Source organism: Acomys minous, assembly GCF_964271855.1.
Source record: "Acomys minous genome assembly, chromosome: 4".
NCBI classification, from domain to species: domain Eukaryota; kingdom Metazoa; phylum Chordata; class Mammalia; order Rodentia; family Muridae; genus Acomys; species Acomys minous.
This window is the reverse complement of record NC_140486.1, coordinates 59,459,062-59,479,888: the sequence shown is the minus strand read 5'-3', so window position 1 is coordinate 59,479,888 and position 20,827 is coordinate 59,459,062. Positions and strand designations below refer to the sequence as shown.

At 38.6% G+C, this 20,827-nt stretch overlaps 1 protein-coding gene across 3 annotated transcripts in view; it reads left to right on the top strand.

Annotated features, from left to right (window-relative positions):
- Positions 1-20,827, top strand: part of KIAA1328 — a gene marked incomplete at its 5' end in the record, with an annotated part of 236,140 nt that overhangs the window by 82,153 nt on the left and 133,160 nt on the right. For all 3 annotated transcript variants that reach the window (XR_014778983.1, XM_084780616.1, XM_084780617.1), the window contains one exon: positions 17,546-17,673. Coding sequence is in view for 2 of the 3 variants with exons in the window: in XM_084780616.1 (XP_084636742.1) it covers positions 17,546-17,673 (128 nt within the window). The remainder of the gene's footprint in view (positions 1-17,545; positions 17,674-20,827) is intronic.

Here is a 20,827-nt window from a genome sequence, read left to right as displayed (position 1 = left end):
TTGCAAACAGAGAACCTAGAACCTATTCAGATATAGCAGATGGACAGCTTATTCTCCACGTGGTGTAGGAGAGCTGGGGACTGACTCTGACATAAACTCTGGGACCTAAGATTTGGTCACTGCCCCTTGGTGGAGAGGCCCTGTGGGAACACAGAGGAAGGGCATGCAGGCTATTCAGATGAGACTTGATAGACTGTGGTCAGAAGGTGGGGGAGGGTCCTACCTGTGAGAGGTCTATGTTGTTGTTAATTTATCAGTATGGCCTAATGCCATGGCACAGCCTTCTTGCTCCTCTCTTCTCTTCTCCTAAGATTCTGACTCTCCAAGCCCTGGAAGTTTAGCCCTGCCTATCCCATTTGCCCTGCCCAGATGTGATGACCTTTTATTGGTCAAACAGGTTAGGTTCTTAGGCAAGGTACTAGGTGAGGCAGAGACTGTAAGCAGTAATTAGCATCAAAATACATCAGACTAACCTCCAACTGGTCCACAGGAGGGGAATAGGGGAGAAGAGGGAGGGAGGGTGGGAAAAGGAAAATAAGAGGGGATTAAATTCAGGGTGTAATGTGAATAACAATTAAAAAGAGAGAAAAAAGGGGGTGGATTAGTTGATGAGGTCTTAATGTGTTTTCACTTTTGCTGACTTTGGAATCATGTTTGGGTAATCAGCTGGAACAACACAGCAGAACTTGTTTTATAGGTTTTTATAAATGTTTTATCTGGTTTTGTAGGTGGAGATCCAAGACCTAAGTCCAATCCATTTTTGGTTGATGCAGTCAGTGTGTCTCTTTACACTGTTCTGTGCCACACTGTTCTGGTTATAACTTGGTAATACTTTTGAAGTGGGATTGATTTGTTGATTTGTCTAAGTTTCTTTTTTGCTGTTTGAATTTTTTGTAGTTCTTTGCAAATTTTAGCAGTTTCCTTTTTTAAGAATAATGTTAGAATTTGGATGGGATTGTGATGGAGCCTTTGGGTTATGTCTACAAGATCATGCCATCAGCCGAGATAATTTTACCTTTTCTTCCCCTGTTCGAATGTGTTTTTTAATTGTCTGATTGCTTAGGCTAAATTTCTGCAGCCCTGTGTTAGAGTGCAGAGAGTAAAAAATCAACTTTTTACTATTAAACGTAGTGTTAACTATGGACTGTCCATATATGTATGACCTTACAGTACATTTGTTCTTTTCTGGATCTGTTAAGGTTTGTAAAGACATTGATTTTATAAAATGTTTTTCTGCATTTATTAAAGTGATCAATGGGTTTATACTATGCAAATGTCTTCCTGTGTATATGGAAAGTATCTTCGTAGTCAAATTAGAGCAGAAATGTGACATATTCAATAGAGTGAATAGGAAACGCAACTGTTTTTATGCAGATACTTGACTATGTTTTTATTCTAGTTTATATATGCAGATAAATTGTTTTACTCCTAAATTCTTGTGAAGAGCTATAACTTAGGAGAGAACCCATTTAAATGGGGATAATAGGAACAATGCTAGTATTATTTTTATTTTATTTTTTTTAATTTTATTTTATTAGAGAGAGAGAGGAAAAAGGAGGACGAGGAGGGAGGGAGAGAGAGAGTGGGAGGGAGGGAGAGAGAGAGGAGAGAAGAAAAGAGAAGAGAAGAGAAGAGAAGAGGAGAGAACATGCTAGTATTCTACAGGAAATAGACACATAAAAGATTCTTAAGCTGACTGGTAGGCATACCTGAGTATCAGTACTTCGGAGACTGGAGCAGGACAATTGAGAATTTGAGGTTAATATAGGCTTACATAATGAGACCATCTTTAAAAAACTAAAATTATACAGTTTGAATATTTATTCATTTTTAATTCATTCACTTTACATCCTGATTGCAGCCCCTCTCTTCTCCTCCCAGTCCCACTCTCCATTTTCCCTCTCCTGCTCAGAGAAAGGGGAAGTCCCTCATGGGTACCAACCCACCCTGGACTAGGCTCATCTTTTCCCACTGAGACCAGACAAGGAAGCCCAGTTAGAGGAATGGTATTTAAAGGGAGGCCTGAGTTAGAGGGATCCCACTCCAGTTGCTGGAGGATCCACATGAACACTAAGATGTGCATCTGCTACATCTGTGCAGGGGTCCTAGGACCAGTCCATGCCTGCTCTTTGGTTGGCAGTTCAGTCTCTGTGAGCCCCCATGGGCCTGGGTTACTTGACTCTGTGGGTCTTCTTGTGGAGTCCATGACCTCTCTGGCTCTCTCAATGGTTCCCCCATCTCTTCCATAGGACTTCCTGAGCTCGTTCAAATGTTTGGCTGTGGGTCTCTGCATCTGTTTCTTATAGCTTCTGGGTGAAGCTTCTCAGAGTAGTTATTGCTAGGTTCCTGTACACAAGCATAGCAGCGTAACATTAATAGTGTCACAGACTGGTTCTTTCCTATTGGATGGATCTCAAGTAGCACCAGTCTTTTCCCTCAGTCTTTCCTCCATCTTTGTCCCTGCACATCTTGTAGGCAGGATATTTATAAGTACATTAGTCCTGAACACAATGGGATAGATGTACTTAAATTTTATTATTTGTCATACACTCAGTTCTATAAGCATGTCCACATGCATGCATCACACACACATGCGCGTGCGCACACACACGGATTTCTGAAAATCACCATATTATGCAAAATTGTGTGCTGAGACAATACAAGGAATAAAGGAGAATAGGTTTAGGGGCACAACACTCAAAAACTTTATCAATAAAACATTTTAAAAATGAAGAACACTTAAAAATTGGCAGTGTGGTTTTGCACATATTAAATGCTATAATTAATATGGTGTTTTACCTGTGGCAGTGAACACTAAAAAGATTACACACAACTTATAAAACATAGGTTATTCTCAAGTGGTAGAAGCGGATAATAAAACTGTGGAAAGCTGTAAGTGTGTGTGTGTGTGTGTGTGTGTGTGTGTGTGTGTGTTCACACACAAGGTGCACAGGGGGAACTGCCAGTTATGTGTGGCTTGAGGATCAGGGCACAGGTTTTGTATCTTACCAGTTTTGCATTAGGTTGTATAGTTTTCTACCTGCACCTCATGTCTGTCACTGTTGTACTCACATTGTATGTGTATCATTTCCAAATGTATCACATGCACTGGAACAGATTTGTGTTTTCTAAAGAAGAATTACAACAGAACTCATGGCATCTTTTCATGCCTTATTGGAGGAGAAATTAGTTTATTTTATTGCAATTCAGTTCCACTAGCAGTAGGGGGGGTAGTAGGTTCACATCTTGTGCTGTACTGACCAGTGCTTTTCTTAGCTTTGCAGCTGCACATATGGCAAATTATTATCATTTTATGGTTACAGTTATAAGCAATTTGGTAGAGAATGACAGCTAAATTATGCACTGTTGCTTTTATTTGTTTTAATTTTGTAATCTAAATATTTTTTTAAAATAAGAAACACAACCCAGAATAATTCTTATCAGGAAAGTAACCTTTTTGTTACTTAGTGCCAGGCCACCAGTGGGCCTTGCATTTCACTTTTGATGACCTCTTATGAATTGTCAACATTTGAACATACAGTTGTGGAATTGTTTATATTTTAGAAAATGCATGTTTTTAACTAAACTATCGTTGGGTCCTGCTATTTAGTAGAACGATTTAATAGGCAGTTGAAATGACAACATAAATTTAGAACCCCTCTCTCAATTCTTAGAAGACCTGATTCCCATTTTTCTCCAGGAAGTAGTCTGGTAGTGAAGCCAAAGCACTGGACCCTAGTGCGGTCAGGATTGGCTCCGTCCACATCCTCCTACAAAACCATTCAGTTGAAGTGTAGCTGTCCACAGCATGCCAGCACAAGGATGTTTAGAGTTCTTGCTGTCCTGAAGGCTTGGAGCATTTGTTACTAACACCAAGGTGCCATTGTGAGGAAGAGCACTTAGAAACTCGACACTTGGAAAAGTTTACCTTGTCAAAACCACAGTTTTGTTTGCAGTGTTTAAGAACACAACTGCTTTTTATCAGAGTGCTTCTCTTAGTTGGTGCTGTGGCTTCTTTAGCACTGACACCTCCTAATTCCCTGGGACGCTTGAAAACTTAGCCCAGAACTCTGTAAGATTTTCATTTCTAGAGCAGCAGTTCTCAACTTGTTTGTCGTGACTCTTAGAAGTGGACTGACTCTCTCACAGGGGTCACAAATCAGATATCCTACATATAAGATATTTACATTATAATTCATAACAGCAGCACAATTACAATGAAGTAGCAATGAAATCGTTTTATGGTTAGGGTCACCACAATGTGAAGAACTGTTAAAGGATCACAGATTAGGAAGGTTGAGAACCACTGTTCTAGAGCTGTTACATGGACTACAGGAAAGGCTCAGGTGAGCAGCTTGATCGCAGGGCTGACAGTGAAGGAATGTAGTACTTAGAGTCTTTATTATATTCATATAAATTTGTCATAAACTCTTTATTAGTGCAGTGAGTTGTTTTTGTATTGCTTTTAAGTATTTTTTCCTTATTTAAATCTTATATATATATATATATATTTGTATTTTATTACACATGTATAAAACAAACTACACACAGCAGGGAGAACCATGTGACAATCATGAGAATAATGAGTTCTATACATGTTACATTCATAGTGACTTGGCCATCTGCATTCGTCTCCTTTGAAGTAAGTGTTTTTCCTGTCTTGTTGGGTCTAGATCTCCAAATGAGATTCAATATCTATCTTATCTCAACTCTAATAGCTTAACTTCTTTATCTTGATCTAAAATGATCTTGTCCCCTAACCAGCTAAACTTGGTTATAGAACTATATTATCTTGTTTTCAGTGCCCCTCAGAGACTTGAGAAGGAATAAAACTTAAATTCCTGAGTGAATCAGCAGTGTGGGTTAGCAGTTTCCAAAATGTACAAATTGACTTAAGACAGTTTACTGCCTAACCTGTCACCCAATACACTTTGTAACGTTGGAGCCTCATCTTCAGCTTGCTGGCCTAATATTTCTGCCAGACTTGTTCACAGGGCAGGAACTATTGAGGACTTGCTTACCCTGACTTGGCAGAGTGTGGCCGTCGACTCTGCCTGCATCTAAGTTGCCCATTTTTAGGCAGATTCTGTTAGTGGCAGAACGAGGACAGTTTGCCCAGTGGTTACTTTGCCACCTTTGAAGCCATGTCCGTAAGGAGGCTCTTTGATGCTCATCATCTTCTTTGAGGTCAGCTGGGTGTTGTCAGGAGTTAACTTGTCTTGTTGTTGAAGAAATTTAGGATTGTGAGAACAACTTTAAATGCCATAGTCTGTGTGTCTCTGAGGCTTTTGAAGACCTTATTCAACTATTTTACCTCATATATCGATAGAGTCATATCTCTCTGTTAAACTTAGGATATATATTCTTGTGTTAAAATCTGGCTTTTAAGTAATTTTAAAACAATTTTTTGCATATGTGATATTGTACTAGAAAACTAGCCATTTGAGTCATAGAAAACCAGACATTATGTTGATCTTTCTGATAGCTGAAAAAAAGAAATTTTACTTTGATAATATCATCCTTAGTTTTATTAGGTATGATTTCCCCCTTATTACATATAGATTCCTCTAACTTATTAATTCATTTGCAATATACCATACACCATTTTGTGTTAATATCTAAGGGTAGTCAGGAAATAACCATGAACTACTATTCTGTATTAAAGTGAATTTTGTTTCTTTCCAATGAAGCTATTATATATTGATACTTTATGAAGAGTAAGTTTGATGTTATATGACAATGCTCTAAACAGGAACATTGTCGTTTTTAATGTAAAGATAAAAAAAAAAAACCAAACATTTTGAATTGATCAGAGAAATTGAAGGTTGAAATGGTTAGAAATTGTCTTATGTGCATTTTATAAAGTATGTATTTGCTATATATGTTTGCCTAATGTACTAGACCATACTCATACCGATATGGACCTCATGTCAGCTGCTTTCTTGAATGCTTAAGAAATAAAAATTTGGAAATCACTAGCATAAATATTGAACCTGATACTACTGAAAAGTAAAGATAATGAGGGAGATATTTAACAGAGTAGATTCTAGATTATAGGAGAGAATGTCTGCATTTATACATAGAAAGAAGCCAGTGAAACAGACTTGAGGAAGGGCAGTGAGCAAGCAGGAGCCGCAGGGACGGGTCAGTGGTACGAAAGTAGGAGAAAGGTCTTTTGAAGAAGGAGGAATTGGCTAACAAGAAGGATAGAAATTGAAATCCAGCTGGAGCATTTTGAAATTAGATTAGAGAATACTTTCAAGATATAGTTTGAATAGAATGAGGCTGGCCACATGTCCAGTTGGAAGTGCAGAAGTAGCCACTAGGGGCGTGTGTTAATCTCTTCAAACTGTTAGTAATGATAAAAAGGACAAATAATGACTTTGTCAAAAGGAGCCCTTGTTTGAGGAGGGCCATGGCGAGAGTGCACGTAGCCCAAAGTTACTAGGGTCAGATGGGATGCTGGAAAGTACAGTGTTTCAGGCTAGAAGAGGAGCGCACGCGGACACTCACCTGTTGACTCAACACGCGGTCATTCCCACAGTGTGAGGCAATAGTGTGTTCAGATATAATGGGGCTGGCTAGATGTCTCAGCTGTGATACACATAATGGAAATAGCAAATTATTCCTGCAGATTGTTCTCTTATCTCTATCCATGCACCACACACACAAACACACATACCCAGGTATAAACAAATAAATTTTAATCTTAAAAACTTCAAGTACATAATGGCCACCTGCCTTCTTAAACAGTTTTCCGTTTGTTTCCTCCGGCTGTAGTTTGTTACTCTCATAGGTTTTTCCAGTTTAAGGTTTTGTTTCATGTGGTTTTTTCCGCATGTCTTACCAGTGTTAAATTTCTACATGTTTTGTGTGTCAAACACAATTTGTAAAACTCAAGACAAGAAGACAGGTAGCTTTATCTGTCTATAGCTGTGCTGTTTCTGATCTTTTTTCTCCCTGAGTTCTAAAACTCAGCCCTTTGTCATTTCCTTCCTGAAGAGAGTCCTTTTTAGCCTGTGACAGTGACATCTTGTAGTTGGCCTTCACTTGAGAGTTTGCTAATTTCTCCACTTCAGAAGGATATAGCTGGTGGATATACAAATCTAGCGCGACAATTCTTTCAGTACCTGAAAACAACGTGCTGCTCTCTTTTGATGTCTGTGACGAGAACCCGAGTCGTGCACGTACCGTCTTCCCTTTACTGGGTGCTGCTTCTGTGGTGTTCCCAAGATTATTGCTGCTCCTCCACCTTCTCCACTTCCTTCCTCCAACTTCTGTCTTCTGCCTTCAGAAGTTGGCAACGATGTTTCTTGGTATGGGTTTCTGGGAGTTAATTCTGTTCGGGATTTGCTCAGCTTTTGGGAAAAGGGATGCATTTTCAGCTGCTACCTGCTTGTCCAGACCCTCCTTCCTCGTGCTCGTTCTCTGGCTTTGGAGTGGCACTTAGGTAGATCTTTTGTTATGTCGCCATAGTTCCCTTGGGCTGTGTTTATTTTCTTTTTCTGCCTATTTTCTTTCTGCTATTCAGAAGGGGTGTTATGTGTTGTATTTTCAACTTATTAATTTCCCCATGTCTTCTTTATTCTATTGAATCCATGCAGTGAATTTTATTCTGATTATTGTAATTTTTAGTTCCAAGTTTCCATTTGACTTTTCTGTATCTGCTCTGCTGTTTCTTTGCTGAGACATTCTAGTTTTCCGTTTGTTTGACGCATACACATTGAAACACGACCAGTTTAAAGTCCTTTTTAGGAAATGATAAAAGTATTTTCTAGTATCTAGGCTATTTCAATATTAACATCTGTTTATTTTCTTTTCTAACTGAATCAATATTTTCTTTTCTCTAGATGTGGCACATGATCAGTTCTGTTGAGGACAGTTGGAGTATTGCATTACAGTCCTATTTAAATAATCTCTTTTGGTAGGCTTTTCCTAATATCACACCAAGTTGTGGGGGAGGGGGAGAGGTTCTGTTTCATTGCGTGCATACTGGTATGAAAATTCGGGGTCCCTAAGAACTTCGTTGGTACTTTAGAGTGAGCACCTCATTATTGCTGGGTGGGGATGGAAGTTTGTTACCTGTAGATGCCATTACCCACTTGAGGAGGGCAAAGGTTTCCCCGATGGCTTCCACTCTTTGCAGCTAAAACAATAAACTTCCTACAGGTCCCAGTTAGCTTCCTAGCCTTCTCCAGTAAATGGGTTCCTTACTGATGCTAGATGGAGTTAAGCTACTCTCTTCCCACGACGCTCCCGGTGATGATCATCTATATGGAGGAGGCAAAACGGGCATTCAGATTCTGTCCTCTGCTCACTTTCCTATGGTACCTCCCCTGTGGAAAGAGGGTCATGGGTGGGCTCCCAGAAGTCCAGGGTGTTGCAGACTTTTCTAAGTTGTCTGGCTGAAATAAAGCAATTCTTAACTATTCTACCGGCTTCCCCTTTAATGCTGGCTAAAGAGAACAGGTTGGTCTAGGATTTACTTTGTTGATGTTGTTTTATTTTTTATTCCTCATTTGGCATTTCTGGGTTGCCTTTATATTTACTCCACAACTCAATACAAAACAAAAACCACGACTGTGTTGTGAGTTCTGAGGACCTCTTCCAGGTGCCTTGTTTCTGTTTTCCAGTTGTTTTAGGTGCATTTGGTGTATGGTATCCAGGAACGTGGACCATGCTTAGTAAGAGGAATAAGAAGAATGTAGTTTACCTCATCTTGTCTGGAACCCAAGAATACTATGGCTTTTTTTTTTTAAATTTTTCTCTCCTTTAATACTTTGGGCTCAGGTGGGCACATTGGCACACACCTATAACCGGAGCACTCAGGTAAGCAGAGGCAGGTGGATCTCTGTGAGTTCGAGACCGGCCTGGTCTACAAAGCGAATCCAGGACAGCCAAGGCTACACAGAGAAACCCTGTCTCAAACAAACAAAATTCAAACCAAACAAATAAACAGAACCATTGTTCTGGCCAACTTTCTGAATATAACCAATTGCTGTATTAGTCCAGGAGAGAGTATTTTCTTGTAGTGTGGAAATTAGTGAGCTGGCCTAACTGAGACATCCTTTGTAAGACGTCACCACTAGACTAAGCCTAAAATGTACAGCGTCTAACTGCCAGGACAGCTGTTCTTATTTTGAAATTGTTAAGTAGGTCTTCATCTCTGTTATTAACTCTATGGTAAAGGCTTTGGCCCTAGAGTGTGTGCTCTGGGCTTATCTCTCTTAGACCTCAGGAGTTCTCAGCAGTGAAATCCAGTCTAGGCCTACATCTTGGCCTGTAAGACCTTTCCTCCTTGGGTGTTTTGGAGTCCTCCTCTATAACACTTATTGACAGCAGGGTCAGTAAAGCATCTAGTTCTGCTAAACACCCATATAAGCTTAGTCACATGAGGCAGCAGTGATGGGAAGATGTTCATAAAGCACCACATTGCCGCACGCAGTGCAGCAGCTGAGGTCAGATACTGAAGCTCCACGTTAGCCTCTCTGTGCAGCACGTGCACTTGTGGTGACTAATCTCAGTTCCTGTCATATTCGAGCAATGATATATGCCTGATTTTTTTCTAACTTAGCCTCAAGGTAGTGATGTTATTTTTATTATGAAAAAACTATTATTTATTAAGCTTTACCTGTAAAGGTAGTATTTTCATAGGGTGCTGAAAAGCTCTTGTGCAACTGGTGAGGTTGCTCTCCCTGATGGCCTCCTTGGCTAGTGGCCCAGAGATGTGGAAATGTCATACTGTAAAAGGCTTGAAAGAGAAGGAGCATGGGTGTTCAGTGCAAAAGTTGGCAGAAAGAAAATGTAGCTTTTCACCTATGGGCTCTTCTCACAATATAAATTATTAAAGCCCAGCTAGTAATATATGCCAATTATTATTACTTAAGTGGTTGGCACAACAGAAATGTTATACTGCTCTGAAAACCCAGAACTCAGCTTTCTTTTAAGGAAGAAAATGAGTTATTTGGACCTCATTTTATTTTCTGCGTGCTTCCAAAACAAAGCTGGATGAGCAAGTACAGCAAAGTGATACAAACTCGTATGTATTCGAGGTAAAGGGATAGAACGCCATGGTCTCCCCCATGAGACCAGGATGTTCCCCCAGGTAGTCTGTGCTCAGGCTGGGATAGCTGTACCAGTAGCAGCAACTCTTGTTTCAGATGTAGGGTGAGACTTGACCTCAGATCTGCTAAAGGAGGCTCTGCTTTCTAAGACACTGCAGCACTAGGCTCCACCAGCTAGCTCGTTAGCAAGGGTAGTATCCATGGATACAGTGTCAATCATTCTGTACCACAAAATTCCAGTGTACAGTAATTACAATACTTGCTGCTTTTTTGTTAATAAAAATTAAATCTGAGAGTATCCTCAAAGCATTTAGGAGGGCCGCACTCACAGATAGCTTCTGTGAGCTATCCAAAGACACTCCTGTTCAAATCCCTGTTCTTGACCATCAGCATTCATCTGCAAGATACATAATGACAGTGTTGGGCTCTACCAATAGCAGGCTCACAGGGAAGCTGAACAAGGGATGTTAAGCACAAAAGGATAGAGCTGGAAGAAAATCTGTGTGTAGCATGTACAATGGTAGGCCACTTTGGAAAAGGGAAAACGAAGAGACAGTTTGAATTAAGTTTACATCATCAGAAATATATGGTTTTATACAGCGGCAAAAGAAGACGGAATTCTATATATTGAGGCTGGAGGTTGTAACTTAATAGCAGAAACAAACCTGCTAAACCAGAAGCAGGTGATTTCTTTCTCAAGGGGTTTTGCCTATTTCTTATGGCTGGGTTGTTGCCTCAAAAGCATAATTCATGTAATGTGGCTGATGTCCTCAAAAGGTATGGGAAACATAATCTGCAGACTGTTTGCAGTGGTCTGTACTGTCAGGGATTCCTGTCTGAAAGTAACATTTCCAGGTGTTTTATAATTATCACCATAGAAAGAACCTTGTCTGTCGTGAGTTTTTTCCACAGGTCTAGGCCATTTCTTACAGTTCATTAAAAATCAAGCGTATTTAAAGCACCTTTTCCAAATGAGGAAAATATTTTTACTTTGGATCTTGCTGAAACTTGGTGCATTTAAAAGATAAGTATGTAACGTGTTAGAATTAAGAAGGATATTTGGCTCTCAATGGGTACATTTCTGTCTCCAGGGCATACTTAATGCTCTCTTAGAGTGGTACATGACAAAGAAATGACTTAAAGGGCATGTTGACAGCCTGCTTCTTAGGATATCTGCGAATACCCGCCTTCAAAGGGGAAATACATGAGCCTTGGGTCTCCTTTGTATGTAGGTGGTTTCCTGAAAAGCCATAAAAAATACGCAAAAAATAGGAACAGATGCCTCCCAGCTCCACTCTTCTCTGCCCCATCTGGTTCTGTAACTGTCAGACACGAGGTAGCGGTTTAGTCTCCTCTGAAGGCACTGATTCAGGTCTCTGAGTAGATGACACACTTAAAAAAATGAGGGACTCCTGCACAGATCACAACCTATTATAAAGATAAAAAGATATGTGTGAAATTCTTGTCTAGTTCTACTGTATCCAGAGTTTTGGAGTCAGTTTCTTCCTATTACTCACAACTTATTTTCCACTGCATAGTTTCCTTGTCCAGGATAAGATGGTTCTAAGCACTACAATTAAGATGTAGACCAGGGATGTTGGAGCAGTGTCACTGTCTTATGCTACTTACATGTCTTCTATAGTTTTTTAGAAACAGTTAAATTCTGCTAAAAAGCTCAAGTTTTTATGCTTGTTTTCTTTTGTTTGTTTTGCTACTGTGGCTTTGACTCTTCTGGCACAAAATATAGTCTCCAGTTAATATTTCATCACATCATGCTTTGATGAAACAGTAGCAGTTTGTCACTTGACTTAATGACAAAAGGCACATGGTGTGATAGGGAGCTCTTAGGGGGCTCACCCGATCCTTTGGTGTTGACTTTTCTCATAATACTGCATGGTATAAAAAATAAAGAATAATCACCAAAAATGTAAACCAGAAAAGCAAAAATATTTTTTCATGACAGTTTTTATCATAATAATTTTCTTTTAAATTTTTGAGACAGAGTTTCTCTGTGTAACCTTGGCTGTCCTAAACCCACTTTGTAGACCAGGCTGAACTCAAACTCACAAAGATCATCCTGCCTCTGCTTCTCAGAGTGCTGGGATTAAAGGTGTGTGCCGCCACACCTGGCTTATCATAATATTTTTTAAATGTATAGAACAGTTAACTGTGAGCCACTATGTATTAGATAACACAATTGTTGGCTATTCTTGCTTTGCCTCTGTGTGTGTGTGTGTGTTTGTACTACATATACATACATATAAAATAGAAATTTGTATATATAAATATATTTATTAATTTAAAATATATGTATAAAATGTATAAAGTTTTATTTTTTTATTTTGAATCACTTCAGAGTGACAAGTGTCATGTTAACAAAAAATAAACCAGACCTGATTCTCAAGAATAGGAATACTCAGATGGGCTCAGTGGTGCACACCTGTAATCCCAGCACTCAGGAGGCAGAGGCAGGCAGATCTCTGTGAGTTCGAGGCCAACCTGGTCTACAAGCGAGTGCAGAACAGCCAAGGCTACACAGAGAAACCTTGTCTCAAAAAGAAAAAAGAAAGAAAGAAAGAAAGGAAAAGAAAAAAGTATAAGGAAGAAGCAGAGGAGGAGGAGGAAGAAGAATAGGAATAATCTGTATGTATGTACTATACATATATCAGGTAGGTGCACACACACATAAATCTTTTTTAAAATAAAAGGAAGTTTTACTTTATATATCACATTGGGATGCTTAAACAAATTAGCTGTAATTCATAATATAAACCTTCAAGTCTTCCATTTCCTTAGATGCCCCCAAAGCTCTTGTTTATTATTTTTCCCTAAAGCGGAATCCAATTGTGCATATGGGTGACATTTGGTTGTATCCTTGATCTTTTTACTGTAAAAGAGCCATCCCACTCAAACCCTCTTTCTTATGGCGTTGGCCTTCTGCACAGTTGCTTAGGAGAGTTGCCAAAATCCTGGATATGCCTGTTTGTGGAATGACTTGACTCATTCCTTTATTCTTTCTAATTCCTGTACACCGGAGGTTATGCTTATTTGGTGAAATTGAGACTAAACAAATTACTAAGTCTATTTCATAGGTGATGTTGCCTATTTTTGCATCGAAAGGTGTATGGAGCCGCCCCCCCCTGTTCTAGCGGCTGTAATCCTTTGGGTAGTGATCCCAACATATCAAAGGTTCCTCTCCTTTTTTGTTGTAAAATGCTGATGTATTTTAAAGCTTCACCATTGCTTCTATAATTGGCTATTACTCTTCTGAACGTAAGTTCTTTGCCCTTCCCCACACAGTCCCCTCTGGATTAAACAGTTGAATCGTCTCCTGCATATGGATTTTTAAAAATATATTTGCGATATGTTAGTTTGTTATAACTAATTCTTCTGAACAGAAGGGCTTCAGGGGTTATTTTCCACTTCCCCATTCTTTCTCCTCTCGTTTTGAAGTATGATTATGAGATAGTGGGGTTTTATTTATTCAAGTTCTGTTAATTAGGGTGATTATTCATTTCTGAGCACAATTGTCCCAGAATTGGTTAATAAGAGTCTTTTTAAGCTCACCCCCTTTCCTTGGTCTTTGAGCTCTCTGCTACATTAGTATAAAAAGATAATTCAAGCTCACCTTGTATTTTTATTATCTCCAATGCCTTCAGCCAAAACTTTTGGCTACAAACTTGTGTTTGTGTGTGTGTGTGTGATTTTAGTGGTCGACCTTTCCTCTTCATATGGAGGCCTCTCTTCATTGCAGGAGTATTAAGGCAGATAGTCAATGCCGTATCAGTAGTGTTCTCAACATCAGAGGGAAGGCTAAGGAGAGTGATGGCACTGGACTGTGCTGGACACTGGATTGTGTCTTCAGTTCGTCACAATCTCTTTTCAGAGTGGCAGCCTGCTAGGCCATCTGTCTGGTCTTCTGTGGCCCCTCCCCACCGCAGAGTTTTTGCTCTTCCATCTGCTGCCATGTGCATTCTACTCAGATGCTTCCTTTTACTTTTCTATGTGAAGCCTTTATGTTGTATAAGACGATCATTTCCTACAGCCACTTCAGCTCATTGGTGCAGTTGTTTGTATTTCAGTGTGATTTACTCAACACAAGTTGATAGTGATGTAGTCACTCATAAGGGCCTCTTTCTTCAGTAGAGGCTGTGGTAACTAGTTGCTTTGCTCATTTCTTTCTTAAACAGTGGCTGGACATAGTACAGTATGCCCATTTGTTTCATGGTTCTACACATTTGTTCAGGTACAATCTTCTATATCTAGTACATCTTTTTCTGTCATGTCACCAAGATCCACTTAAATAAGTCTTTCCTTCAGTGAAAAAGAATTTTATCTACATTTTTCTAAGATCTTTCTACAGGTGCACGGTTAAAGTCTCACTATGCTATGGAAAAAGGAAATATGGTTCACTCTGAAATCTGATAAAACCAAGAAAGATATTTTTAAAAATCAATAAAAGTAAGACCATATGTTTTTATATTCTATCACATGGCATGTATTTAAATGCCTATAACTTGTCTCAAATGCTGACAATTTGTAGTCTATGCAGTTGTGCTTGGGTTTTCTTCAGAATAAAAAGTCATATTCTGTGACCAAACTAATACATTCACTAATTATAAACATTATTTGTATGGTGGAAGTTAGAATAAAAACTTTTTATATTCATCATAGCTGTCACAAACTCCTTGGGACCACACAAATCATTCTTGTTCCTTGGAGCTTACACACACACACACAGACACAGACACACACAGAGAGAGAGAGAGGAGAGAGAGAGGAGAGAGGAGAGAGGAGAGAGAAATGTAAAACCATAGAGATACAACATAGGTTGACAGTAGACACTATTAGCTTATTTATATCACTGTGCTTGCTGTTATTATTGCTATTGTTTCAGATACTAAGTGTTCAACAAGCTCTTGAAATTAATGTTATTCTATAAGCTTAGTGACCTGGCCTTTCACTGTGAGCCAGTCTTCTCCTATAAGCCATCTTGGGCTCCTTTTTGTTAAAGGTTAATAACCAGAATAATGAAGCAGTTGGCTATTTATGCAGTTATGATTGGCAAAAGTTATTAGAATAGGAATCTGCCCAGAAGCAATGATTAGGTTGTGAAAATGTTAAAGAATATTGAATCTAGTTACAATTTTTGACATTTAAGAAATATTATCCCTACTCTTAATCATGATCATCTTGTGTAGAAGTGTATGTACAGAATAATCCCACTGGACAGTAATTCTTATGCCAACAGCATAGCTAAATAAGTGCTGAGAGGGAGATTCAGAAATGCTCTGAGGGAAGGGAGCCTAGCAGAAAAGAACTACATTAAGAAGCTGGGACAGACCTACCCATGTTCCAGGTGCCTGACCTGTGAAGTTAGACTTTTCTGACCTAGTGCTTTTACCTTGAACATTCTCCACATGATAGGAGCTGTGAAAAGGGCACCCCAGGCTAGGTTGCCATGTTCTCTACACCAGAAACTAGATATATGTGCAGAAATATGGCTCTCCTTTTTTCCTGGGGTCATGGCCACTGCTCCTTAGGAGCAAAGGAGCAGAATCAATGCACTGGGATGGGGGAGGGGTGACCTGTGAGCATGAATAAAAATGACCTTTCAGGATCAGTTTCAGGGAAGCAAATTTTATTTGGGGTTATATAGAACTTTGGGGAGTGATGGGGATATCTGGGGTGGGCAGATGTCATTGGCTGAAGAGCTAAGGTATTGAGATGCCTCAGTTGCATGGGGAAGCATCCCAGGAATCCCAGGTGCTTGCTGACCAGGTTCTTATGTGTGTGTGGGGGGGGGTGGGGGGGGGGAGTTGGACTTGTAATTTCCCTAAGGACTTCAGCATTCTTTAGGTAGAGGGTGTGGGGGTCCAAGATCCCGAGTCAGAGGACAGGAAGCCAGGCTGACAAAGGGAGTTCTCCATTTTGCACTGAGCTCAGAGTTTTCCAGTAATGGCAGACTCTGCTTAGCAGCAGGGTTTTCTGACACAGAAAAATCCTGATGATGGTATTAGTGAAATATTGCTGTGATTATTGATATGCAAAATAAGACAAAAGTTATAATTCCTTGATGCTTAGTAGATTTATGAACTCAGTGTATAAAATAGACACTAATTATTAAGATATTGTTTACATATAATCTGACCTTTTAAAGTGTACAACTGAATGGCATTAAACATTTCTCAGATACCAACACTGCCATCACTTCACTCCAGAATCTCTTCATTACCTTTTCTCCTAAATTTTCACCTGTCCCCCTGTTCCTTTATACCACCTGTACCAACCACCTGTCTACTTCCTTGTCTGAATGGACTTGCCTATTCTTCATTTCTCATATAAATAAATGCATGTGATATATATCCTTTGTGTCAGTATTCTTTTTCATGATATAATGTTTTCTATATTTGTGGCAGGTAGCAATTTAAAATTTATCTTACTGCTAAAACATTCCATTTTATAGATACTGCTCTGTTGATAAGTTGATGGACATTAAGCCTCTTGTTGCTTCTGAGCTACTGTCAACAGGGCTGCTCTAAACAATATCTCAAACTATGCATGAGATTTGTTTAAGCTTTTTAGTTTTTTCCCCCTTGGATAATTGACTTACTGGGCTACATATTAAATTTACTTTTAAAAATATGCTGAATTATCTTCCAAAGTAGCAATATAGTTACATGACTGTTAGGTAGACTGGAATGTTCCACTTGAACATATCCACGTTAGACTTACCAGCAAATCTTGGTCTTTGATTAAGGCTCTCCTGCTGGATCTAGAGCACTTTTTTCTTGTGCTGTGGACGTACCTTTCCCTGGTAGCAGTTGTGGTTACCATCTTTTACTTCTTGGTCATCTATGTATTTCTTTGGGGAACTTGCCTTAAAGCCTTTGCTAGTTTTTTTGCTAATATTATTTATTATTGAGTTGTATTATCTATTTATATATTCTGAATTTTCATCCTTTATCATACATATGATTTAAAAATATTTCATTTTGAGGGTTTTCTTTGCGATTTCTTAACCCAAGGTCACAAAAATGCACTTGTATGATTTCTTCTGAGAGTTTTATAGTTTTAACTCTTAAATTTAAATCATTGGTTTCCTGTCTTTTTAATTTTCTTTCTTTCCTTTCTTTTCTTTTTGGAACAGCATCTGGCTATGTTGCCCAGTCCAGCCTTGAACTCATGGTTCTCAACAGGAAGCCCCAACCTCCTGAATGCATGTACTGTGCTCTGCTTCATTTGCTTATATACATAATGTGATGGCCGTTCTTTGTATGGCTCTACAAAGAACTAAGAGAAATGTCTCTTTACTGGGATTCTTTATTAAAATTACTGCTTCTTGATTGGACACATGCACAGTTTTTACCTGGTGACTCCATACCCACCTACTCTGACCATGTAGTGTTGAATTTCTCTCTCTGTTTTGCTTATGGAAATCTGCATGTGAATCAGTTTTTCCCCTTAATTTGCATTCTCACCTCTTCAGCTACAGTATAGAGAATGTCAAGAACTTCTAAGTCTCTACCAGAAGTACCTATCAGAGCAGCAAGAGAAGCTCACCATGTCACTCTCAGAACTTGGTGCTGCTAGAGCGCAGGAGCAGCAGGTAAGTGACCTCTTCTAACCTACAAGGTTCAGTTTGCTTTTATGTTGGAAATCACATGCTGTGCATTTGTTTTAAAATATGCAAATATCTCATGGCTTCGAAGTCTGTGGCCTTTCTCTTTCCTTGCCTGTTCCTACAAGTCCAGTGATCATAAAAGCAACTTGAAGTAGGAGGTGGTTACAGGGAGACTGTTGACGGGACAAGAAAACACACTGATCTGGTACTTAAAGAGCAGCCAGCCCTTTGTTACTCATGGCTATCTGGTGTCCTATTGGAGAACATTAATATACCCTTTCTGATTCCACTTCTTAGAATAAAAAAATATTTGGTAACTTCTGTATAAGATTGTGTGTGTTCATTTAAATATATGATTATAAGTAGCTACATACCATCAAGTGATGAGTATTCCGAACCTTTCCGTTTATGATGTAAAAGCCACACTTTTCGCTTTCTAACACTGATGCTTGATGTCTTTTCCCTGTTTTTGTAGTTTAAGTCTTCAGGGCTGATAATAACCTTTATCTTAATAGAAAGGACTTTGCCATATAAAATCATCCATACTGAGCATGAAAATACAGACAATGTGTTAACAAACTGCCATTTCCCAAATAGTGTAAAAACCTCAAAGGTCAAGCCTAAGGATTTCTTGCAAACTTTCTAAAGAACATTGCTGTTAAGAGTTTTGGCTAATGGGATTCTGGTTTTGAACCTAAAATTTACACATATGGGAAACTGAAAAAAGAAAAACCTCAAAAATTAATGCCACTGTAATGTGGTTTAGCTGAGATATTTAACATAGACCATTTTTAGTCATAATTTTTAAAGAACTATTCAATTATTAATGGCCTGCTAATATTTTAGTTTGAGATAGTATCTCTTGTTCTGTTTTCTGAAAGCCAAGTTGTACAGTGGCTACAAAGGAATGATTCAGCTTACATTGATTATTTGTATATATGTCTTCACTAATCTCAATTTTCATTTTCACTTAATTCAGAGAGCTCTTTGAAATATGTATTTCATTTTTAATCATGTATATATGTGTGTGAGACTGTGTGGGTATGTGCACATATCTGTGATTGTCACATACCCTGGAACTGGAGTTTCAGATCATTGTAAGCAGTTCCATGTGGGTACTGGGACTATACTCAGCCTCCTGCAAGAGCAGCAAATGCTCGTGACTGCTGAGCCATCTCTCTAGTCCTATAATTGTTTTAAACCATGTTTTTAGCAAGCACTTGATGATCAAGTTCTAAAATGTCTTCATAAAACATGAAAATGAAGCTGTGAGTTAGTGATGACTTCTAGGCTCTGCTGGTTGACCTTAAAAAGGGAAAGTAAGTTTCTTTTTTATTAAGGAAGAGGCAGAGAATAGTTACAAACTATTAAGAAAGGTTTTATGCAGAGCTGGGCAGAGGGTAGTTGTGAATACATGGAATATACTAGACTTCATGGCTGGGTAAGGGATAAGGGTAAAGGAGGAATGAGGCCATTATTGATGTTGTGGAGGGTTACTAGGTCACGAATCCTGAAAGACCTACTATAATGGAAGAGGAAAAGAGTTTAAAGGAGAGTTGACCTTAAAGGAGGCCTTCACAGGTACCTACACTCTCATGCACATAAACATACACATACTTACACACACATACACATGCACATACACACTGACACCAAATTTAAAAGTAAAATAATTCTGGAAAAGGAACATATATGCCATGAAAGAAGGGTGGATTACTTGGGAAAGGGGGTGTCAAAAGGAGTGTATAGTAGGAGGGAGGGGTCAAAGGGGGTGAGTACAGTAGAGAGGAGGATTAATGAAAACAAAATATATATGAAAATTCCATAGTGAAATCCATTGTTTCATATACTAATTTTAAGAGCTAATTAAAGTACAGTTTAAGGCGATAGATGAAGTAGACCTTACTCCAAATGTAAAGAATGCTATAAGTACCAGAGGTAAAAACACAACTAAGAATAATTTAACAGCTTTAATATATTGAGGCAAACTCTGGATCTTAGTAGTCAATAAATATATAACTACTGCTGAAGAAAAAGAGGTCTAAACATACTAGTTTTGGAAGTAAAATTAAAATAACCAAAGTCAGATCTAGAGAGGAGGGTGTAAATAATGCAAGGGGTGGGATTGGATGTAAAGGACATAGATGTTTTATTTTATATTAATATTTTATTTTTTACTATAACTGTTTTGATTCAGTGTTCATTTTTAACTTTTCAAATAATGGAAATATACTTTAAAACATTAATGTTGTGGTATATGCTAGAAGAAAGAAATGTATGGCAAACTGAGGACTATTGAAGCCAGCTGGGCATCCAGGATACACATAAATGTTTTATTAATCAATTTGTGAACCCTCTATAAAATATGGGGCCTTGGGCTCTGGTTCAGACAGTAGCCTGCTTAGCTAGCACACACAAGACCTTGAGTCCAGTTCTCAGCACTGCAGAAACTGCATGCAGTCATGTACAACCTGCCATCCAGCACTGGGAGACTGAGACAGGAGTGCCAGAAGTTCAAGGTCTTACTGGATTACATAGAGTTACAGGCAAGCCTGGGCTAAATGAGACTATGCCTCACCCCCTAGGAAAAAAAATTTTTAATTGTACCCTGTAGTAGTTTAATGGAAGTGAACCTACTTACTCTGAGTTATGTATTATTTTTTTTTCTTATTGCAACAAAATACCTGAAAATAGTACTCAAAAAAGGAACGGTTACTTAATTATCCTTAAACAGCCTGCAATACTACTTTCAAGGTATTGGAAGTAAACTTTGTATTATAGTTGCATTGTGCATGTACAATACCTCATATTAGAGTAGAAATATATTTTATGTATGTGAAGAATACTCTTAAATTTGAGTTCTATACCAATGTATCAAAATTAAACTTATTTTGCATTGTATACCAATGAATTAAAAATAACCTTATTTATGAGTAACAATTAAGGCCTTAAGTTGAGTAGATTCAATAATCTGCTTTTTGTTCTATCATCCCTATATATTTCTGTATCCCCCTTCTTTCTTAGCAACCCCTATCTCAATACCTATGAAAGAAATATAAAGGAAAAGAGAGAAATCCCTGAGTCCTACCTCATTTTCTCTCTGTATAAGACCAATAATAACTTATAACCAACTCCCAAT